Below are 25,257 nucleotides of genomic sequence, written 5' to 3' on the forward strand. Positions count from 1 at the left end.
TTGCAGAAGGGCATGATGGACATTGTCAGGGATGCATCCCTTAAGATCTTCACAGTGATAACATGGAAAATGAATGTGAACCTCAGCCACTAACATTTACTGTGATGTTATCTACATCTTGGATTAAAAACTGCTGGGATGGCCTGGGGGAATTATTATCATGGGATAATCAAACTCCCTGTTGTGTGTCATTGATTAATTATTTTTCCTTCCTTGATATTTAAACTTAAGGAAGTTTCCTAAAAGTTATTTTTCATTTTCTTTTCTTGCATTCTTATTTAGACATTTCCATATACTTTTTGAGATTTATGTCTATTTTACCTTGTATTTTACTTGGTTTGATTTAATGTTAATTGAGCTTGAGAATGGTTAATACATGAATATGTAGGAAATAACATGAGATTGCTAATTTAACATAATTAATCATGACAAAAATGGCAGATTCCAGTCTGTGAATATTATTTCCTTTATGTATTAAATGAAAAAAAGATAATCAAGAAAAACAAGAGAGAAGAAAAGTAAATCTTGGCTATTTGGCATGAGCTTACCCCTACTTTGGTTCCACGATTTCGAGGTAAAGACTGAGGTTAGTCATGTATAACAGCTATGAAAACTCCAGGTCCAGGTTGAGGACAATTCCTGTGACTCGGAAGCTAAGGAAAACAGAAGCAGGAAGGCTTTTTACAAACTTTACAGCAGCCCTGAGGCATGTTGGGGACAGAGGCAGAGAGAGTATGGCAGGCATGTGATGATTGATCTGGGCCATTCCACTACCCGCGCTGGGGATCACTAGAGGTGGGCAGGCATCATTTTTGGCTATCTTCTAGGAGTATTCAGGGGTTTATTATTAGCTATTACGAATCCTCAAATTAGCATGTAACTGGAAATAGAGTTGCCATGCATCTCTATAAAGATCTTTAGTCTTCTTCAGAATTTGGCATTCAGTCATTAATTCCATACCATTTCTAATAGTTAGTCCTTGGAAAGACTTTCAGAACATATATACTAGTGCTGTTCTTTTACAGTGCATAATATGATCTCTGAGCAGAGAAATCCTCCCTTCTCAGGCTCCTGTAGCACTCCCTGGATCCTGATCCTTATTCCAACCGGGAGGTCAGGGGACACAGTTTTTTAAATTGTCAGTTCCTTCTGTTATGGGGCTGACAAGGACCACTCAGTATCAAGTTAGCTGCCATGGTTCCACAGTACTGACTCTCCTACTTGAGAATTACCACTCTAAGTTACACTTTGTCCTACCCTTGGCTCAAAACAGAGAAATAAAGTGATCTATGGCTGTTTTTTCTTAGATTTCCCATTCACCGAGGATCTTTTAACATGTCTTGTGAAGGGCTCACTCACAAGCTGTACCGCATATCTGCAACAGGGAGTTGGAAATCCCTCCCTCGTTTTCTCTAGCCTGTGTGCAGGACAGTGAGCAGATGTTGATGGCCAGTAATGACCACTTTGGCAAAACTCCATCTCCACCAACAAACTCTTTGTACCAGCGCACTGCGAAATGAGTTGGCAGGGAGAAGAAATAGTGAGCGATACAATCTGTTATCCAGTGTGAGTGAATAAATACAGTCACTTAAGGCTAACGTATCTTCAATATTCTAGTCTTGAGCAGCAAATGGAAAATGTGTACAAATTTGATCTAACATGTAAGAAAATTTCAGTACTGAAATATTCTCAGAGTTTGGAGCACTGAAAAGACCTAGTAGAGATATTAGTCTCATTCATAACAAAATATTCATCCTCTCTTTTTCATGTTTTGCCTTTTCTTTAGACTGATTCTGTTCCTTTGGGATGTAAGGACAAGGTTCTTCAACAGTTATTAATGAAAAATGATAGATCAACCATTATTTGTACAAGAAATAGCAAAAGAATGCAGTTCTGATGGTTATTTAATATTTGGGAGGAAAAGATAACAAAAATTCTCTATTTTACATGTGTTGTACTTGCATACTTAAAAAGCAATCACTCTTTCAAAGTTGCCAGGCTCAAATACATTTCTAATATATTTTAGTGAATGTGACATAAGGTGTTTCCTATTCTTTGCTGCCTAAGTAATATATCATAAAGATCTCTACACGGAATAGTGACACTTATGCAGAACAAGAGGAATTAGGGTGCTTGAAGTTCTAAGGAGATGTTTTTTTCATGTCTGCCATTGCTTTTCTTTCTTCTAGCTGCCTAGAACTGAACATCTGGTTGTCACTAACACATGAGAAATGAATTTCTTATTACTCAAGCTGTTATCTTCTGTTACTAGAAAAACTAAAAATATCATAAGAAATGCCCAATGGAAAAAAAATTACAGTCTAATTCAGGATGCAAACGGATTGACTTTAGAAATGGCATTCAGACACTCCTACTATATTTCAGGCACTGTAAACCCTTCACCTTTTACCGACCCTGACAAGTTCTTGCCCGTGTTTCCTAGCCAGTGTTCACTGAACCTCTGGGCATGGGGTGCTTGTAGTAGAAAACTTTAAGATGGTTTTCTCTAACGGCAGTGCAGCTGGAGGATACAGCAGCTTACCTCCAAAATGAGTTCCCATTGCTCCCTGTTGTCACATTTCCTGTTGATATCTCACACTGTTTTCTAAAACTGCAGTTTACTACAATCTGACTTTAATAACTTTTAAGAAATTGTATTTATTTGCTCCTTTCTTGGGGCCTTTCCCAACAATAAATGCCATGAAGTTTGTGTGATGGTGCTGCTGCTTTACTTTCTCTGATGATTAGGAAGTATGATGCCAGTCCTGACACATTGAAATAAATGGTTTATAACTTCTTTGAAGTCTTTCTTTAAACCCACAGAAGTCTAGTTGTAGAGTACAGCTTGATGATGTGTTCTAGAACTCTAAACTTTAATGAGGTCAGGGAAAGTCTGTTCTTCTTGATCTGTAACTAACTCCTCTTAGGGTAAAGTGAAAACTGGTGTGTGCCATTTCAAATTAATTGATCAGCCAGAAGTTAGAGAGCCACATCATCCTTTGCTAAGGAGAAACAGTTGGGATTCACAGTTTCTGGCAAGCCATTTGAATAAGGATAGAAATGTGTTTTCTTTCACTAGTGAATGATCACAAAAACTAGTCTCCAAATACAGGAATGCCAGACTTTTCAAGGAAATGTGGGCATGTGTAAGGAGGACAGTGTTTTAGCACCAGCCTAGCATCTTGTAATGTCTCCTTGCTCAGATCTCTCAGCTTACTTTTCTTACACTATCCTTGTCCATAGGCAAGTTTAGAAATTCCACCCTAAAATATGACCCTAGCCCTGGAGATTGCTCCAGTGAAACATATCTTAAAGTTACGTTTGATTTTTTTCTGAGTAAATTTTGCAGGCATATGTTATTTTCTCTATTTTCTTCTTAGCTGGGGATGAAAGCTTCCACTGTCTGTTCCCCCTGTACTTTCATATTTTCTGAGAGGTCAGGTGCAGAAATGAGGGCTCTGTTGCAGGCTGGTGATACCCACTCTTTTACCGAAACACTAAGCACTGTCCTTCTGGACAGTCTGGAGCAATACAAAGATAACAAACCCCTAAATCCCTTCAGGGTGTTTAGGTTTGAGCTACTCAACAGTGACCTGACAGGAGACTGCTAAAAACTAATCCTTTGCCTTCAAACTTCCTTTTTCATTCCATGTAACTTTTAAATTCCTTTTTAGTTGCACTAATATTTACAATAAAAAAATAAGATAATGATGCATTGTCTATAAGTCCAGTCAGCTTCTAACCACCAAAGACTAATGTGGATAGCGGGTGGGAGGAGAACCCTATGATTTAGTCTTTAGTCAGTGAAAATTAATAGAATTATTTATATTCAGTTCTCAGATATCCCAAGATGGTTTCAGCCAAGTGGTCTGTCCATATTTAAAGCAGAGAGGGAGAGAGAGAGAGAGCTTACATATTTTTATTTTAGGAAGAAATACAGCAGAAGTAAATGAATTCATGAACTTGTTCTATCTTGGTGCAAAGAAGTGCACATCAAGTTGAAATCTTCAGTGATTTCAGCAATAGGCAAACTACCAAAATAATTAATACAACTTAAAAAAGAAACCTTGTCAGTATCAGAGGCATCTTCAGTATGCTCTGAGTCATAAGGATGATTTGAGTCAGGGGTAAACTACATGTAAGAATCTGGAGTCCTGAGAGAAGGCTTAAACAAAGGGCAAAGCCACAGGACTGTTTTTGAAGGGAATATTTCTATATATCACAATTGTCATGAAAGCTTTTTTCCCTCTTTCCAAACAAGTGTTAGACTGCAATGAAGTGTGACATGGGTACAATAATAGCACTACTCATCCACATTAAAGTTAAAACCTGGTACATTTCAGCTTCTTACAGTGAGAGCAGGAGTAGGTTCATAGGTCCCTTCGGTCCTGATATGCAGTGTTATACATTTTGTTACTAGACTGTATTTAAGTCTTTGCAATGAAAGACCAGCATAGCTTTGTACAGCCAACTAGTGGTGTTATAGCAGAACTTTTCCATGGAATTTTTTGCTAGTCCCCACCACTGACCATCAACACTCCAACACTTGGTTCAGAATGATAAATCTTTCCTTCTTATGTAAAGTTTAATTTGATTTTTTACTTTGTCTTTTATTTAGTTTTTAGTCTCCACTTTAGGCTCAGATTTGAAATATAAAGATGTCCATATCTTGCATTCTGAGTTTTGATCCTTAAGGAGATTTGACAGGGAGCACTGAAGTGAGCATACTGAATCGCTAAAATGGAAAGAGTAGAAACACTGACGCAACTGTCTCATAAGTTAGGCAAGCTGTCAAATCAGCTGGAAGCAGGTAGGTGTGAGAAGATAGTGAAGGTCTCAAAGGATGGATAGAATTACTAGCCCCGTCATTTTCTTTCTCAAAAAGAGACAAACCTGGAAATCGGGAGAACTGGTATTTTGTGGCCTCTAATTTTGGCTGTTGCTTATATTCAGCCTTACATTTCCAACTATTACTGGAGATTCTGCAGTCACTAAAGAAACTGTGGTCTCTATATGAGATTACTGTAACCGTAAAGACACTGCAGTGGAGCTGCCAGCTCACTACCTGGTGCTGTGGTCATCCAGAGGGAAGCCGTTTGTCAGTAATTGGCTTTATATTCCTGATACAGTGTATCCAAGTAACAAAAAAAGCCTGCCTCAGGTGATAGGTGGAGGCTCTATGTGATAAGAAACAGTACCTGGAGACTCACAAGGGGAGAAAAGGCCTGTGGCTAGTGTTGCCTGTATCTGGTGAACATCTGTAGCGGGAGTTTTACTGATAGAGATTGAATGAACTGCATGAAATTAAATCATTTCTTCTGCCTCCAAGAAAAAATTAGCTTAGTCTAACTATTGATGTACTTGGAGATATTTTATGTTGTGCTGATCATCATCTGTCTAAGCAACTGTGCCAGGGGTAATTGTACAGCTTATTTCTGATGGCCCTTGCAAGACAAAGCAATCCATTGTTATTCATCAGCCTGTGTATATGGGAATCCACCTCATTTCCCTACGGCTAAGGAATAGATTTGTCTGGGTAGTGGAGGGCTTTCACTGGAGCAACGGGGCTCAAAATGGTAGGAGTCTGATAGTCTTCACAGGTATCAACTGCCACCGGTACTGGTGCTCGCAAATGAGTAAGGGTAAAACCTGACGAGACCAGACAAAGCAGGTCCGTAGAATCAGGCAGAATGGCTTGCCAGTATCTTCTGGTCTGTATGTCCTTGCAGCGTACTGAAACTGTCAGAGGAGAGCAGGGCTAGCTGCGTGAGAAATACTGGGGGAATATTTTGTTCCAGTATTTCGATTGTGTCAGATAGATAGGTGATTTCTAAAGATAAAGGAATAAATGATAAGTTCAAGGGATTTTTAATAAAGACTTTGAGATAGAATAGTGAAATAAGGATATCGAGAAGAGACTAACTTCATCTCAAACTCAATGACAGAATCAATCTGACATTGTAAAGATTCAGGAGATGTTTGAAGATCTGGGAGACAAAAGATCAAATTTGTGAATGCTAGGTTTTCCAGAGGGAAATGAGAGAGAAAAGAGGCTGTCATTTTATAAATAACTTTTAAAGGAAATCTTTGCGATCAAGTATGTGTGTGCCTGGTTTTGCAATAAAAAGGCAAATCCTTCTGCTGACAAGTCATCAAGTGTAGGGATAGCAGACTTTCTGATCCTCCAAAATATGGTGAAGGTTTTAAAATTTGCCAGGAAAGGAATGTAGATTAGAAATTGATCTGTGAAGTAGCTGGGGTTTATTTATACAATCTGACCAATGAACTGGCATTTTGGCTACAGAATGATTTTTCTAGCAGCAGTAGAAAAACACCAGTCTGCTCACATCAAGTATCCTTTTTTCTGCCATTCTTTTAGTATTTCCTTGGCGGATATGGCCAGATGATTTGTTTCTATACTGTGCTGAATTCATGTGGTAGATTTGCTCCCCTTTTTGCTAGGGTATTCTTGAGAATATTCTCTCTTTGCAAAATCAGCGTATAAGCTTCACAGCAGCCAAAGATTCAATAAGCAAAGGAGGTGCATTTTTCTGTTACTAGCTTGCCTTGGCCCGTTGGGATCGCAAGGGCTCTAATGCTAGGTTATCTTAAAATGGGTGGGTGGATAACACAGAAAATTTCAAATTCTGGATTTTCTTTGTCTTTCACCGAGTCAGAAAGGACAGGAGAAAACTAAGTGTGCCACCCTTATCTTGCATATACTGGTATATCATGTCCTTTTGGCTTTGCATTTTGGCAATCACACTTTCTAAACATACTTTCTTATACAACCAAGTTTAGTTCTTTCGTTCCGAATGTAACAGGTACAAAATGCTGGGCTTTCTCTCAGCAGTGATCAGGTGTGAGCAGCAGTCATCTGCTGTAACAACCAGTAAAATTGCAATTGCCACTGGAATTCCTCCACCTTAATGACACTATATTGTGTGGCTGTCAGAAGGCTCAGGCACAGTATTTCCATCACCAGCGGCTCCTTCTGAACAGCCTCAAAATAAGCTCTCTTATTCTCTGTGTAACATAAGTATGAATAGTATAAAGAGCAAGGCATATATATTTAATTTTACCCTACTGGTTGTGAATACAAAAATAGCAGCTTGATTTGAAAGGAGAACCTTTAAAAACTCTTTCAAGACTAAAGTGTTCATACAAATCACTGTGTTAATTATATATCCTAAAAATTATGCAAATAATCTTTTTAGTGCTGAATTAATCAATGTTAATCACTTGAAAAATAGCTTTTAAGAGTTTTTTATAAAAATGTGTCAAAGTATTTAAAATTCTCATGGTGAGCTTACATTTTAATAGTTCTGTTTTATTTCTTTTTAATAGTGACAGACGAATACTCCCTATGTTATTTTGGTGTTGAGCAACAGACACAGTAGGTGATCACAGGTGTAAATTTCTTACACGGGGTTCCAGATTCTTGCAAAGGTTTGTAAAATAATCATTTAGATTTCACATCTTAATGTTTCATTTTAGATGCCTATGGCACAACAGAAATCATCCTAATGGAAATGTAAAAAGCATATCAACTAAAAGTGAGACACATTAAAACAGGGCACTTGACCTCTTCTTTAGAGTTGTGGACACAAATTGCTGTCTAATCTGAAAATATGGTAGAAAACAATTCTCAAGACCAGAGCATGGGAACACATTTGGATCAGAACTTTTCATTCGTAATTTGACATACCCATATCTGTTTACTGGTCCAAAGATTTATTTATTTCAAGTACCTCCTCTGGTGAAGGTTAGCACTAATCTAGAAAGTGAGATGAGCAGCTCTTGATCCTCACTGTGCCTCCCCCAGCTCTGCTGTAGTAGTAGACCTTGTGCTTTCAAGCATGCCTAGACCCAGGAATAACAACAACACTGCTACTGTTCAAGCAGGGACTATACATACTTCTATGTCTGGGCCCCTGCTTGAACTCTTGATTCCCAAAATTTTCTGGTATTTTGACTTGGGATTTACATAACCAGCATCCCACACAGCTAGCCAGCTATCACAGCCTCTCCCAGAACACATCCAGAAAGTGCCAGCAGAAATTTTTAGGCATCCTCTCAGCCCAGATTTTAACAGCAGGCCCAATCAAAAGCTCTGACTAGATGTTTAGGCAGATTTGGGGCAGTGTAACAGTTCCTATCCCCACAGTAACACAAAGCTTATGCATTAGCTACATGCAACACATCAGGATCTAACCAAGACCTAAATGAAAATTATTAGTGTAATATTACTGTGAAAATTGAATCCTTAGAAATTCTCTAGAAATGTATTTGATGGAGGGGGGGGAATGTATTTTGCACACTGAAGTTCATTTTCTTCCTATCAGTGACTATGATGAGGTAAGCTGCTGCCACTGTGTGAGGCTACAAGCTAACATTCTATTGATGAACTACAGGATTTTGTATAGTATATCTGTAATGGTCCAAGGAAGTGCAAAACAAACTACTTACAAAGTTTACAAAATTAAACTGAAATCTGAGAGCCAATGTCTTGATACTCAGTTATGGAAATAAAGTTTCAGTTCTGTGGAGTGTAGTACAAGATTATTTTAGAAGTAAATAAAAGAGGACAGCAAGGTTTGCAAAGAAATGTAACAGATATTACATGTCCTTTTACATTGAGAATACCAAATAACAAAGGACTAGACCTTTAAAATGTGTGGCTACTATTTACTTCATTAACTTGACTCAAATTCTCTGTTATGTTGCGCATTTAATGAAAGACAATTGGTGAAGTGACTGCAAAACTTTGAATAACTTAATAAAATTATTGTCTTTCAGTATGATCATAGCGTATACATGCTTTCTATTAAATACTTATGTTTACAATTATTGATTGCATATGCAATGCAAGTATACAAGCAATACAAGTACATAGCCTGCATTCTGTTTTCAAAGTTTCCCGCAGTTCTCATTTCCTTTAATCGAGATCTTTGACACTCTGAAAATTGGGCTCTAATTGATTCAGTTGGGTGAGGAAGAGGTTCTTTGGTGCCAGGACCTCTACTGTAATGCATGAGCAACAGGTGATAAAAAGCTTCTTCCATCCATGCTATAGCAGCAAAGGAACTTCTTTCCTTGAAATGTTCTTGTACTTCATGCATGACTTCTGTCTGATGAACCACTGAGACAGCTACACTTTTAAAGGGGTGCACAGTTTGCTGTGCTCGTGCTGTTCCATTTGGAAGCAGCAGAATGCAGAAACAGTGTCCTTCATGAACTCCTTCAAACAGAATCAGATAATTCTCAGAAATAACTTCCATAGCCAAATGTTCTTCATCTGGCATCAGACACGTATCATGGGAGACAGGTATATCGTGCCATAAATAAAGGAACTAAAATTTGCTTTTCATACTTTGTAATGCCCTTTCATTTTTCCTCGCAGTGATGGTTCATTGCTGGTGTGCAAGTGAAGACCGTGTTTTATACATACCTGGCCACATTACCACTGCCACAGGAGGGATTTATTAGCATAAACTGTGAGAACTTTTTTTTAGTTAGTAGATTGTATTCAGTTCAGTTCTCTGAGTTATTGCATTAGATACTACTGCTCTTCTTCAGGACTCAGACAAAAATTTTGTAGGATCAATTTCTACTTTCTTGAAAGGAGACTTATATCACACCAGACTGTCTAACTTATCTGCACCACAGTCTTTGGTGGTTAAAATAAATAGTTTATCAGAAATCTTTCTGAAATATTTTTGATCTTTTTATATGAGATTCTGCTCAGGAAGGAGACTCCATACCTTTGTCTGATTCATCCTTGATCAAAAGGAACAATGTGAAGGAGTCTGTAGGTTGGGTTTTACACCTGAAGGTGAAGGAGAGCTGGTAACCTGGCAGAATCCTTCACACTCAGGACTCGGAAATACTGATAAATGCTAGTGACGAAATCCTAACCACCCAGCAATGACTGACACAGACATTATTTTTGCAGATAACAGTCTTATGGGACATGAAGCATTAGTCATATCTTTTAAATAATTCAGGAGAATATTAATATCCTCCAACTGCCTTGTGCTTAAGAGTGACAGATATGTTTAAATTAACCTCTCAAAAAACACCCGGACTATTCAAGACATGAATTTACTTCAGGACCACCAGCTTTAAGTGCCTGATCCTCCACTCCTTTTGACTTCGATGAAAGGGTTGATAGACCTTGCCCAGCCAGATAAGGGAAAAGAGCTTTTATTCTCTTCCTAATATGTGTTGATGGCAGTCTTTTAGGAGGAAAAGAGCAGGAACAAATTTAATTCCCAGCCCACTTGTGTTAGTATGGAGTGGAAGAACTGGTAACGTAACTCTGAGTGATTTAAAAAGACCATTAGGACTTAGTCTGCCAGTAGCATTTGCTGGTCACTGTCAGGGCACTACTGTGACAAATTAAGAGTTGGTTTTTAACCAAGAAATGTACTGATAAGGGAGAGTGTGGTAAGAAGGACTCACTTGACAAATGCTGTAAAGGAAGCGGGATGGTGTCATTTTCAGCTCAGGTCTGTCAAGTCAGGTAGCAAAGGAAGGGGATTGGGACCATAATCCTGCTTGTGTCATGCACTTCTCACTGCTTGCGGTCTTCTGCCTCTGTGCAGAAGTGTGTGTGACCTCCCCCACAACTGCACAGCACCCACATTTCTGTCAGGCACCTCTTTGCAGCATATGGGACATAAATGTGATGGTGAACATTAGCTCAAATTTGGTGATGTGTGAAAAGTGTACGTTCTGGTTGGTTGTACTTCCAGTCCTGCATTTGTGTAGTTTAGATGCTGTCTGGCCTTTGTTATTACTGCAGCTGAACCGAAGGGTTGCTTTACCTAACTGTCATGCTCTGTTTCTTATTTGTAGAACAGATAACATTTTTTGTTGTTACTCTGAAATGTGGGGAGTAGGAGTGTTGTTATATCTGCCTTCTGCAGAGTTTAAGTAAAACCCTAGCTAGCTTCCCTCTCTCAACCCCCCCCCCCCCAATTGTCTGTTACCTAAGTAACAAGAAACACGGCTTTTCCTTGTTCATCATAAGGTAGCATTGTTAGGTGAAGCTGAATCCAAATATCAAGGTTACATTTACTTCACAAAACCTTTCGCCAGACATGAATTTGAGCAAAAGTCTGAACTGTCCAGGTAGCTCAGGAAAGGGGAAGAACCACAAGTGATCAGAAAGGAAAATCTTTAAGGCACTAGGGATATAAAGTGGAATTTTATAGCCCATTTCAAAAAGTGTCTATGAATTTAAAATATACAAGTACAGTTATAATTATTTCCAAGACCCACAAAATGATCTCAAGCACAAACCTTTATACTGGAGGCCAAATTCCCCTGATGCGGAAAATACTTGTGTCCCAGTCTGGATTGTTTTACGGTGGCACAACGGCTCGACGTGCTGCACTGCTGAATCTGGCTGCATGGCCCCTTCACCCCACAGGGAACAACTGCCAACAGCTCCTTGGCAGCTGCGGTTTGTGCCAGTTGTACCAGAGCTGCACGGTTTCCTCAGGCCCTAGGAATGCAGCCGGGAGCTTCCAAAAGTCCCCAATGTCCTTGCCTTGCCTTCCGAGCTCTGGGGACACAGCTAAGTATCTTCTACTCTGTGTCTCCGTGGTAATACTTTCATTTTCATTTAAACTGTGAATTTGGAAAAAGAAATGGTTTAACCGTCCCTTAAGAATCGTTGTATTCCTCTGCATTTGGTCTATCTGTGTTCTGCTCTTTCAGGGAGACGTAGCAATTAAGGAAGACATAGCAATTCTTTTCAGTAAATGCTTTGCAGACAAATATTCTTTATGCTTTGCGTTAGGAAGTTGACTTTGGACATATGTTGGACCTTGGACAAGAATCTAATGTGATTGACAGTGACAAATGGTGACGTACTATTCAAGGAAATTTAGTATATATCCACTATGATGAGTGGTAAAGACATTAATGGTCAACCTTATTTCTCCTGTTAAAAGATCCTTTACTTTTTAGACATACTTTTTCAGTGCAGTTGCAGCTGTCAGCACTGACAAGGTTGAATTTATTAATTCATATCTTGCACTTGCACTCTGTAAAGAAGCTAAATTGCCTAATGAAAAAGCTCCCCGTTTAGATTTTCTTTTTAAATTGTGATCATAATAATAATAATAATAATAAAGTGGGTTCTTCATCTGCAATTTTGACTTGGATCTGTCCAAGACTGTGGCTAGAATGAGGGAGAAAGAAAGAGGAAACACACAAAAAAATTACAGCTATTGTTGAAACAAACATATTTTTTTATAAATCTGGTTTCTGTCATGTAATTTCTTTCTTATAGCTGATAATTGCTGGAATAGTTTGCCTGCTTTATATTTTTTTCTCCTTTTTTCTGTATCTGTCTCTCTGTATACTTGTGACAAATAACAAACACCAGTTTTTCTTGAGTATTTTGCATCACAGATTTGTGTATTGCTGGGTGGGTGACTGGCTTTGTGGCACACAAAGGGTTAATTCCAGCTGCAGACTTTTGTATTTCAGGAGTCAAAGAATGATTTATCCACTGCCAGGAGCTGATATCTAGCCCATCTGTGGAAATGCATGACTCAAGCAGGTCCTAATGTCCCAGGGTAAACACGGACCTGGGAATAACAGAAAAACCTGCTGTTAAAAAAACCCCACGGGAGACACACACTGTCTACGGTACCACTCTGCAGTAGAGATGCAACTGTATCACACACAGAGCGATGTCCAGGACAAAAAGGCCTGCTTAAACTTGCAAGAAAGAACTAGGATGTATAACCTTCTATTGTCCAAGCCTATTGCCACACTACTGTTGCATTTCCGGACAAATGGTGCTTAGCTTGGAAGTGGCTTTTAATTCACTATGCCTAGATCTTGAGTGTCTGCTCTCAGAAAAGCTAGGAAAGAGCCAAAATCCAGAGTGGCCTCCTGAGGTTTTGACTGGAGTTATTTACAAGGGGAATCCTTTGCTAATGTGACTATGGGATGTCCAGTCAAGCCTGAGTGTCTAAGAACACGTGGTACATAATGTAACATATCAAGCAGAAGAAGAAGCCATTAAATGGAAAAGAAGGTGAGAATTCCCCTTGGTTGTGAAGGTCAGGCTGAGCAGATAGTTTTGACCATCCCCAAAAGGGTCACATTAGTGAAGATACTTGAGTGTTAGTTTTACCCCATATTTTTTCCCAAGTACTTGTCATGAGAACATGTCTTTTCACATCAGACTTTTGTCCGAAATTGTCTTTCTTTTCATCTGTTTTTGGCAGTGTGCTCAACTATGATCATATGGGGGGGGGGGGGGAACAAACAAAAACATATACTGATTTCTGTTGGAATTTTTTTAAGAGTAAGGTCTAAAGACAAACTTGAAATGTGTCAGTGGAAATTTGGAGCTGGGTCTGAAATTTGTTCAGGTTCAGGAACAATTTGGTTCTTTTGCTACATATATTTGTGTGATATATTTCTGAGTCTTGTTCTTTCAGCATAGAAACTTGGTTTAAAATAAAATTTTGAAAAAGCAGTCATTTTTTTAAAAAAAATTCCTATTCTCAAGGAAAAAATCATCAGAAGTGAAGTCATCTTGCTTTGAAAAAACATTTTTGACCAGCTGGCACACCAAGCTCATTAGGATATTAGAACAGTTCTCAATCAATATTTCTGACAGGGGTAATTCATGTTATGTCAGAGCCAATCCCCGTCTCTACTAATTGGTTGGCTAATTTTTATGTTCTGTACACCATCAACCTTGGATGTAGCTTGTCCTGAAGAAAAGGACAATTAAAGTGGACTTTGTCATTGCTTCTTGAAAAGGGTCAGTTCCAGATAGCCCTTCTTCACTATCATGGAGGTTGTCTTATCTGTGAGACAGCTTCTGAGAAATTTCCCAGATGTGAAAGTAAAGCCACAAGGGTGTTAATAAAGCAAGACTCATTAAAAATAGCAAGAATAAAGTAGATCAAAGGAAAAGAAAAAGCGTGTAATATGGAACTGCTAAAGCTCATCCAAATGCAGTCCACCTTGCCATGCTGCAATAGATGCCCTCCCTGAACCTAGCTCATAGTAATACTTGGTACAGTTAGAGCAAAGAACACTGAAAGAACCACTCTCCTAAACAAGTGGGCTGCTTTAGCCTGATTTCCCTTCACTGACCATCTACTCAGTCAGCTTGCAAGACCAAGTAGGGTATCTTGTAACATCCTTGTTTCCTGGAAGCAGTTTTATAATTTATAAGTTTTTGGATGTTAGAAATGCTTCGTTGTTCAATCACACACCCAGACTGAGGTTACATCAGCAGTTTTGCAGTATGATGTCTAATCGCGAGTATTGTCTATGGTAAAGTGGAATACTCAGTATCGTAGATATTTTCTTTTGTACCTGCTGAGTTTCTATCATGTAGCTTTGGAGTAATTTCTTTTTGTGAAACCTAAGCTACAAAATGCCCCTTAATGATCTCAGAGTGCCAAGGTGATGTGACCCCAGTGTGCTTGTCAGCTGTCCCCAGGCAGAGGCTGATTTGCATTCAGACCGGTCTGCCTGCAGAGACAGGGCTTCTTAACTGTCTGTCAGTTGTTTGCGTTAAATGTAGGACAGATCTACTCTGGAGTTCAAGTAACTGTCTCCTACATATTAAAGAAGAAATTGTTTAAAGGTACTATGTATGCAACTCTAATTGAAAAATTATGCAGACTGATGAGAATGTTTAAACATATATCAAGCTTTAACCTAGATCAGATATGATACCTAGGTCTTGTTTAGTTCTGTACTTTGGGTGTGCTTTAGTATATCCAAAATAAGTCTATACTTTGGTCCATGTTGACTATGACATGGTCAACTATGTTGATTCCAAAAATCTTGCAACTGCTATTCATGCAATATCAATCACAAATGGAAAACAATTACTTTAGAGTTGTGTAATGGTCCATAGAAGCCACAACTACATCTCTGGCTGATCAGGACTTTAGGGCATCAGAATATGAATGTGTGCTCCTATTCACACTGAAAAACACAGGGTATTACCACTGTGACTGAATGAAAATCTCATTTATAAGTAACAGTATTCCTAAACAAAAATCAAACAAAAAATAGGAGTGGAAATGCCTGTTTCAGTGGAAACCAGTAGATGCCTCAAACAAATATTAGTATTTTTCTTCATATGCACATGAAAACTCAGTGCAGACATCACTCTAATCCTATATTTGCTTCTGCATGTGTCTTTACTATTCGCTGGATTCACTACCATCCACCCTCTCCCTAGCATTATACTTCCATCCTATATTTATTTCTTATCAGTTGATTACTGCATGTTTCTGATAACAACATACTCCCAGGATTCATCAGATATATCGGAGTTAAGGTTAAGTTTCTTTTCCTTGACCCTGCTGTGCTGCTGAGCATGCACTGAGATACAAAGCCCTTTTCTTTTGCTTAGTTTGATTTTGTAGGAACAAACTCTGAGAATTCCTTGGTAATGTGTTAGCAGAAAAACGCAAATATTGTTCTGCATTTTCTTGTTGACTGATGGGTTTTTACTCAATTCCTCAAATGCTTCCTTGTATCAGTATGAAAGTCTCTCCTTTCATTACCTAGTAGTTCAGTGTGATCTATTGTCTTTCCTTATTCCCTTTTTAATAATATCATCAAGGCAACCCAGAAATCAGCTCATAAAGTATTTGTATACTCCTACTTTGATTATATGAACAACACAACTTTTCATCTAAAAGCAGGAGTTTGTATTAGTCTGTCAAATAGTAAACCTCTGACATTTTCCTAAAATAAAATGTTCAAATAATTGCTTTGCTTTGATTCATCAGCTAGGATTCTCACTGAAATACACATTATCTGAGATCAAGGCACATGGTTACACGCAGACATATAGTACTTCCTTCTCCCGTCTTCATAAGATTGTTACTTTTTCCCTATCCAGGCAACTACAGAGCAAAGAGAACCTTCATTTTATTTTCTTTAACACAGACTTGTATATCTCAGGAATCTGGTGTGAGGAGGGACACTTAACCTGCTATTACAACTCCCTCCATCACCACTGAATGTGAGATCTGATCCCAGGAGAGTTCATTTACCATGTAGCCCCTGTGAGTGGGAAGGGAGTATCTATTGTTAAATTGAGCAAAGAGCATTTTCACATTGTGCCTGAGACCTGACGGGAAGAAAATTAAGAAAAATTGTCTGTATTCAGGTTTGGATATCGCTCGCAAGAACCAAAGTAGTTTTAAATTTTTGAGTTTTGTTATTGTTTGAAACATGAACAAGGAGAGAGAAAGGACATTTTACAAAAGAAGATTTCCTGTCAAGTTAGACAGAGAAGGCTCCCACCAAAATGTATTCTGGGTCAGGTTCAATATATGAGCTAGGTCAGGGAATTAATGTTCACTTTGTCGGATGAAGAGCTGTATAGATTTTGTGCTGGCCTTCTGCATAATGTGAATTCCACAGATTAGTGTAGAAGAAATTCCTAAAATTGAGCCAGGTGCTAAACTTCAGATTTTAACAAAACTTCTAACCAGCCCTAAGCAAAATTTTGAGAATTTCCCTTGCTTAGATTCCTAAAGAAGAAATATGATATTCTGTATAATTTTCAGATTGTAATGTTTGTTTTTCAAAATAAATGTACGTGCACATACACAGAAGCAGAACTTGGTTTACCTTAGTTCTGTGTATTTTTGCAAAGGCCGTGATTATCTCCAGTAAATATGATACCCAGTTCCCTTGACTTTGCCCCCATTAAAGCGAGCAACAGCGTAACTTCCAATACAGTTGCCTAGAGCTATATTTGTTGTAAGATATTTGTGCATATGACAGCTTTAGCCTGCTTCCCAGAATGAATGTTTTGCATATACAAGGGATGCAGACACTACCAAGCAGTTCTCTTTCTGGCCACTGGGCTGATGTTGTGAAAAATTGATATTCAGTTGGATTCCCTCACTTCCCCTGCTCTTATATTTTGGTTTCAGAATATCAGCCCATGATTGAGGGTGAGCATAAATAGCAGCAAAGTAAGGCATGGAGGCGAGAGCACAGGTGGTAGGAGCTGAAATGGAAACAGTGAGGGACAGACAACCATACACATACAGTTAAACAAACAGATATGCTTGGGTATGGTCCACAATCTGAGGATCTCGCTACATAAAACAAGAACAAAATTCAGACATGAATATTTTCCCCAGTTCTCTGTTCTTATACACCCAAACTGAGTCTTTCTTATTTTATTTCAATTTGAATAGTAATACAAGTGAAAGCAATCCTGACTTTGCAGTATTGATTAGCTCTGTGCTTCGGGTATTCAGCTGAGATGATATCTCTCACATCTCAAGCGAGTAACATAGCTGTCAAAATACAGATGACCCAAAATATTTAACTGTTCATGTAAAATGGAACTGCTCCAGCAGAACAGAAAGAAATAATTAAGAAGGACAAGGGATTTGCCTTAGTATCACACATCCTAGCACCCTTTACTAACCACTGAACTATTGTGGGCAGCTGTTTTGTTGATGTGAATATGATTCCACAGAACATTTCAGTATTCATGAAAGAATATTTTTTAAGGAATAAGGTTTTGTCCAAAATATTTTCATCAGCCTTAGTGAGGAGGATCTTCTGAAGGACAGGCTAAAGGAGCAAATGGAGCGTTAGAAGGATGATCAGAAAAGCACTGACTACTGGGCATTGAGTAATCAAAACTTGTCAGTGCAAAAGATTTGGTCAGTAGAGCTGAAGAAGACAGGGGATGGAGCACTGATTGTAAGCTTTGGCTAGAAAAGGCTAACATTTTCAGACATGTGGCAAGTTTGAAGTGTGTTGGAGTAGAGGGAAGAGAAAAATCCTGGTGGTGACTGTAAACTGCTCAGTGAACCTTCACTTCTGCATCTTGTGCACTGGACAAATAGATTCCTTTCCTTATACTTTGCCACAGAGCCAGGTGCTTATATCTCCTGGGGGGAAGATGAGAAGTGCAAATGCCAGCCCATGTAGCAGACATGAGCTGACTATAGGTTCCCTAGTAAGAACTGTTTAAGATGGTTTCTGATTTCATGTGGCGATGACATTTATGTAGAGGTATGCTGGCTCGAGGGCACTTTTTTGCTAATTTCATTTTCAAGCTCTTGCCCGCATACATAATTCCACAGCTGTGAAATTGCAAGCAATGCAATGAAAAGATTGCTCAAGTTTTTAAATCATTATTCTTATTTAAATTGTTAATATTTCTGTTCCTCTAAATTGTTTTAAAAGTCTATTTGTTTTCAGTTTTATAAAATCTTGTGTAAAATCACAGATTTTTTGACCTGTTAATTGTTTCCATGAATCAGACCTAGAAAAAATCCAATCTGCTTAATATTTTTGCATATTACCTTCATGCATTTAGCCTATATAAACTATTACTATTTACATTTTTAACAGTGTTCTGTAATACTTAGATGAACCTCACAGGTATGTGTGATAATTGCAGTAAGTCTGAAGAGTACCAAAAAAATCCAAACTGAAGAAGTTACCAATTTCATATGTTTAAAGTGGTGTCTTAATTGGCTCTGAACTGCGACTAAGAATCAAAGTGGAGAAAATCACCTAAATTTACCCTCCCCCTTAGTCAGCGGTAAGCCTTATAGGACCCTCCCCAAACCAAATAAGGTCAGGAAGAATGTGCTAAGCACTGAGTGTGCTAAGAATAAAGTTGAGCTGGGATGGATAAGGTTACTTTGAACTCTATATTTCATGTTTCCTGACATACACCCCAAAGAACTGCAATTATGCGAGTGAGGCTGCAGGAGCGTTAAACAGTTCTTTCCCAGTTCTTTTGTTTTTTGCTGCCTTTCCATGCGTTCCTGTCCTGTTTAGAGCTGGGCCTTTTTACTTTTTATTTGTAGTGTGCATGGTTCTTAAGATATTAGAAAAAACATGCTGAAGATTCACTGTGAGGCATGGCTATTTTTGTTAGAAGCTGATACTTTAGACTGAACTTTAAGTGTTGCCTCTGGAAGGCCTTAGGTTGCTCTGGGAGGGCAGGAGTCTGCAGAGGAAACAGAAAGTTCAGAGGAGCGCAAAAGAAGAAGGAACAGAATTAGAAAAAGCAGAGGACCTCCCTCCTTCTCATTCTGCAACTCCTACAAGAGCCAGCAACCCAGAAGTATTATCTAAGCTTCCACAGTAGATCTTGACCTTTTTAACAGAGTATCTCTTACCATCATCATCATGTCCGAGATTACAGCAGAAGGTACAGTAACTATTTTCAAATATAATTAACCAAAAATGATATGTACTTTGACAGTGTAATTGAGCTAGTGTGTCAATATGATTTGTTGCTCTTAGCAAATAATGCTTTCACTCCAGGATCATTTCATTTTGTTTGTTGGATTGCTTTCTACTTTTCTTTCCTGTTTTTCCTTTTTTCTTTTTCACTCCTATAGCCTGAGTTTCTACCAGTTACTGAAGCTAGATCTCCGTACACCTCTAAAAATAGCGTTAGTCTCATTTGCAGAACACTGTTTAGGCAGCTCCATTAGAGTGATACAAGAAGGGGAATGTCTGAATGTCAGATGGTTCCACCCTCAAGCCTTTGCTCAGGTAAAGCTTTGGTAGTCCCTTATAATCAGAGATTTGCCAGAGTCAGAATGGCTTAGTTTGGTGGCCCTGATTTTTCCGTGAGGAGCACAGAGTATTTGTGAACTGCACATGAATTTACTGAAGGGTGAAAGCTACCAACCCTGCAATCCTTATTCAGGTAAACTTCTAAAGGAGTCAGTGAAAGTTGTGCTGAAATAAGCAGACCAGAGCTAGGCTTGCAAGAATGAAAGGCAATTGTATTAACCAATAAATACATATTCTAAAATATGAGTATTTCATGTACTTTAATATTTCCTGACCATTCATATTTAAATAACATTTTAGATGCATAACAATATTTTATCAACCGCAGTCAGACAGGGAATGTATTTAAAATGCAACCTTCTTTAAATTTAATACTGAATATTTTAGTTGAATTTCATTCCAACCTTTTTTTTCCAGTGTGGATTACTCTACTGTTTATCTGAATTTAATAATGACACTACAAAAAAAATGTTTTTAAACATTCTTCTGAAAGTTATTTTTATTCCACTTGTCAAGGTTATGTGGCGTTTCAGTGTATGAAAGTTGTACTTTTCATCTTCCAGTTTTCTTTGTTAATATTTGTAAGAGGATCTGCATTAAGCGCTGTTAGAGAGTGAGCCTGTTGTCTTCTAAAGGATTGATGTTAGAACTATGTCAAATTGTACAATCCTTGCCTCATGTCTGGTTAGCCACAGCAAGGAGACAATGTGCGTATGATTTTTTAATCAGCAGTTGGACGGATCTATAATTTGCTTCTGGCAACAAATACTGCCAAAACAGGTGGCTCAGCCTGACAGCCCTAACCCAAATGCTACCACTAGTTTATCTGGATATTCTTAACCAGGTTTGTTGGAAACATTTGTTATTTTGTAGCTGCTATCAGGGAAATCTGTGAAATTATGTCTTCTAAAATGCGTGCATTAATACCATCAGTGTCAGAGGAGCAGTATGGAAGTACCTCCTGCAAGGTTCTCCAAGCAAAAAAACCCCCAAATTAGCAAGATTTTTAGTCCAAAATTAATAGCAAATATAGAAGACTTTTCAATCAGTCTGGAAGTGACTTTTCAGTCATTTCGCTTATTAAAGAAAGAAAATAAAAGAACCCAAAATAAAATAAAAATAAAACAAAGAGTCTGAAAATATTCTTATAGTGCTTTTATAGTGTTTTTACAGGTGTTCCTTAGCTGTAATATTGTGTGTCTGTCTTCTGTGCAAAGCAATAGACTTCAGGTGATAAGGGGCATCAGCTCCACAGTAACCTGACTTTCAGCAAGACAGGTAAATAAGCCAAATAATTAGTTTAGTTTAGTTTAGTTTTGTTTTGTTTTCTTATATTTGGAATGGACTTATGTTGGTTGGCTGATTTTTAAACCCTGGATCCACAAGATGGAAATTTTACTTATGGCAGAAAACTAAGAATTCAGCCTGGGGCTAATGTTTCACTGCAGTTTATTTTCCTCTGGGGCTACTGCAGGCACTCACAAGGCAGTCTGAAAGTTCAGATCTAAACTTCAGCAACATACAGTTTGAACAAAAAAAGAACAGTTAAAATACCTCTTGCTTCACACAATTCCTTTTTGATTTTATATTGTTTCATACTACATCCCAGCCCATGATTTGCTGGGATCTTCATGACTTTATTAGGACTAAAGTACTTGCTCCTTGTGGTAGGTATTCTTAACTCTATTTTACACTGTCAGCCACACATCAGCTAGGCTGTCAGGCTCCTTGCCTTTTGGGGTACCATGCTGACACGTCAGAGAGCACGGCACAGCAGCGATGCAGGCTTCAACACTGTCATGGCCAGTGTGGCTGCTGGTTTAGAGAGGTGGTCCAGCCCTGGCAGAGTGATACTGTTGGTACACATCTCAAGGTATCTTTTTCTGACAGCCCATGTCAATACCATGATCTATTCAGAGACAGATGCACAGGGCCGATGGGGTGCTCTTTCAGGTCAACATCACAGTAATGACAATGAGACCAAGTAGCTTAAAAATGTAGCCATGAAGCAATGACCCTGGCCTGTCTACTTGCATCACAAGCCACATGCGCTGCCTATTCATTTCCACAACTACAAATCGGAACCAGTTGTGGAACTACTGGTGTGTGTACCCAGTGTAAGACAAAAGGAGATCTCTGAAGACAGCAATTTATAAATGTCCTTAGAAAGTTGGCAGGACCTAGGTCTCCTGCTGGCAAATATTTAGGAGAAGATTCCAAAGGATTATCTTCAACATCCTCATATTACATGTAACTGCAACCACAGAAATGTACTATTAAAATGTGGAAGTCCTTAAAACTATATACAAAAAAATCTCAGTACAGATACTAAGTACTCTGTCTTTGCAACACTCTCAGGATATTATTATTATTATTATTATTATTATTATTATTACATTTCAGCTGTTACTGAGTATTCTGTAATGGCCAGGGACTTTACTGTGATCCACTTAAGAGCTTGCCTAGAAAGCCATGGGTATCTAACTATGCTACTCTGCTGTGTTTATGAACACAGGGATTAGACTGGACTCAATGGCAGATGTAGTTAGAGCTGCCACCACTGAAATATGAATGCAAAAAGCCTGGTACCTCTGAGAAATGGCTTCTACCAATGTACAGCTTAATCTTTATGTGCACAATAGCTCCAACAACAGCCCTATAGTTGGTCCTTTCTAGTCCAAGCTACTACAGGTTACAGTGCAAGGTTGATGGCTGTCCCCTGGCACTTTATCCTCCCACGCAAGGAAGAATGAACAGAGACTCAGCTCTGCCTACTGCAATGCACCGGAGACTGTGCACTGATCTAATCTGGGGAGGTGAGGAGAGGAGAAAGACAAGGTTTCTATGCCAGCTGTTTGTCTGCCACAATTTATTTCCCCAGTGGAGCAAGAGAGAAGCAGGAGTCAAACAGAAATGTGATGATGAGTCACAATTTGGTCCTTATGTTGCTCCTGAGAGCTGTGCAACTACACATTTCCTCTGTCTCTGAGCAGGCTGCAAGGAGACAGGCTAGCCCCGAGGCCACACACAGCTTGTCAGTGACAAAATCAAAATTAGCTTCTGGATTTCAGTCCCTTTCTTAGGCTATTTGATAACTATGAAAAGTTTTAAGACGTAAACCATTTCAAAAGGCAGATTTAACAAGATCTGTATGCTTGAAGATTAATATACATGAAACTGATAATATATGAGAAATAACACACAAGAGCCAGAGGGTAAAATCATAACGACTTCATGAGTGTGATCGCCAGAAGCTAACAGCAGTCTCCAGTTGGCAAAAAGTTTAGCTAGCGAAGTCACGCTACAGGCAAGGAGATAGCTACTTATGGTAATTCATGAGTTGCTGCTAGAGGTGCGAGTTGTGCCACCTGCAAAAGGGGCCTAGATGAATAAATCAGATTAGATGATTCATTTTGATGGCTAAAGGCAAGTGAGGTGTTTCCTAGCCTTCAGTTAGACTGCTGTTTAAGCATTGAGTTAGGAAGTTTCTATAGAATTTTTTTGCAACAAATGAATTTGCAAAATGAAAAGATGTCTTCTTTTTCCGACTTTCAATGTTGACGAGGAAGCAGATAGTATACCTTTTGCAGTGGGGTAAGGAAAATACAACACTTTTGGCAACGATTTTTTGAAGGAATCAGTCTGCTCTTGTTCAGAAGTCCCAGGTAAAGTCAACAGCCTAATTACCCGAAGACACAAAAAGTCAGAAAACCCAGGACTGCCTGTAAAAAAGTAAGTCTTTGGGGGGAACAGAAGCTCCAAATTCTTACTGAAATTCCTTAAAACTTGGATTCCCCTGTGCCTGTGGGCCCGGACTACCGAGCTGATCAGTTTGGCTGCAGTCTGGATGCTTTCTTGTAGCCTATTGAGGCAAGCAAGCGTGAGGCCAAATTTGTTAGCTTAAGTTTTAGGTTTAAGAATTTATAGGCAATGTTACTCACAGCTGGTATGGTATCTGTGCAACAGTTGGTACAGAGAAACTCTTAACCTATCATTATCTTAGGTAATCCCTTAGAAATTCAGCTAGCTATGGACAGCAGGAAGCCTTAAAACCTATAAACCAGAAGTTTAAGCTAATGCATCATGTTGCTAGTCCGAGGGGCTAAAAGTGTGTGTGTGCAGTTAACTCATATTTACTTGTGTGTAAACAGCTGGACTGTAGATCTGATAATTTATTCACTTTTTTTAAAAGAACCTTGTGCTCATAAGTATTTGGAACATATTTTAAGGTTACTTATATAATGAGAAATATGTTTAAAAGCCTAGTAGCTTTTTCAAGTTATTGGGGTGATCATTTCCCACTGATTTAAAAATGAAACCTGTGCAACTACTTAGATTCTCAAAAGTCCCAATCTACACCTTCAGGTGTAGATCCTTGAAAAAAATCCAGTCTGTAAATATTTTGAGTACTTTTACCCATTTTCTACAATGTAAACACTGAGTAAGAGGTGGATTCATGCTGCTTTTACTGCTCTGCTCTGGAAAGCAGAAACTGGTTTAGTTTAAAACACGTTTCATAATACAAGTCTGACTTCAGTCCAGGACAGACGGAGGACAGAGAAACTAGAGTTGCCCTCTTTGAGGCAGGTCACCTGCTTACAGGAATGGAGAAGCTTTCCTTTTGTTTCTGATGCTGATATTCCCTGGTTTCTGCTCTGTTTAAGAAGATTGAACTAGTGGACAGAGCTCATTTTACCAGCTTAAACCATATTTAAAGTAGTAGAGGGTGGATTGCTTTAAATCAAAATGATTGAAAAACTTTTTAAATCATCGATTTTAATAATGATTTAAATCAGCAAGTGAGAAACCTGGATTTCAAAACAGCAATTTTAACATTTTTTACATATGTCTTCTATGATTCTTTTTCCCAAAAGAATGGAAAAGAGACACTGATTCCTGTTGGCTGATTACTAATATGGTGGCTGAATACAGCCTTTCTCACTAAATTTGTGCCTTTTACTCTTAGAGAGAAAGATAACCTAAATATCTGTCTATTTAATGATTCTATAGTTCAGGAGCCATTTATCCAGATTCCTAGTCTTTACATGGGTTTTTTTGTATGATAGAGAATGGTAAATGGTGCATTTCTTTTTTACTAGATAATGATTTCATTCTTACTTGTGATTTCTGTCAAGCTTCATTAGGATGGAAATTGGAATTCAATTAAAATGGTACAAACCCAGCATTTTAAAATTGTTTATTTGTGTACTGTAAATGTACTGGATATATAGGAAAAGTCAATTTTAAATAGAACCTGTTTTGATAAGCTAAAAGTGATTTATTAAACAAATATAATACTATTTGTAATTTAGTTTCAGGCCACTGCATCCTACAAGAACACATAACTGATAGAGCTCATTTTCTTTCATGTGATGTTTAGTCAAAGATTAGAGAAAGAAAACATATTTTCTACTTTTTAAAAAAAATCCTAATTTCTTCTTGACATAGGATAAGATAATAATTGAGTTCAAATAGTAAAATAAATTGAAATTAAGAATACATTCTTTGCATTTGCAAACAGGTTATACTCTCAAAAAAAGGCTATCTTAATTTAACTCCATCTCCTTAGCCAGTGATTTCCAACAGCTCAGTGATTTCTTTAACTTTCTTCACAACTGTAATGGTCTGATCATAGCTTTTTGTTTAAATAAAAGTTATTTCTATAGATAGCAG

General features: G+C 38.3%; 1 protein-coding gene across 1 annotated transcript in view; it reads left to right on the plus strand.

The window, feature by feature from the left end:
- The first annotated feature begins 11,334 nt into the window (after positions 1–11,334).
- TRDN (triadin) overlaps positions 11,335–25,257 on the plus strand; it is a 242,640-nt gene continuing 228,717 nt past the window's right edge. Inside the window, 2 exon segments of the mRNA XM_050893954.1 lie at positions 11,335–11,495; positions 11,497–11,604. Coding sequence (XP_050749911.1) covers positions 11,335–11,495; positions 11,497–11,604 — 269 coding nt within the window.

The sequence above is a fragment of the Gymnogyps californianus genome, chromosome 3 (assembly GCF_018139145.2).
Source record: "Gymnogyps californianus isolate 813 chromosome 3, ASM1813914v2, whole genome shotgun sequence".
NCBI lineage: Eukaryota > Metazoa > Chordata > Aves > Accipitriformes > Cathartidae > Gymnogyps > Gymnogyps californianus.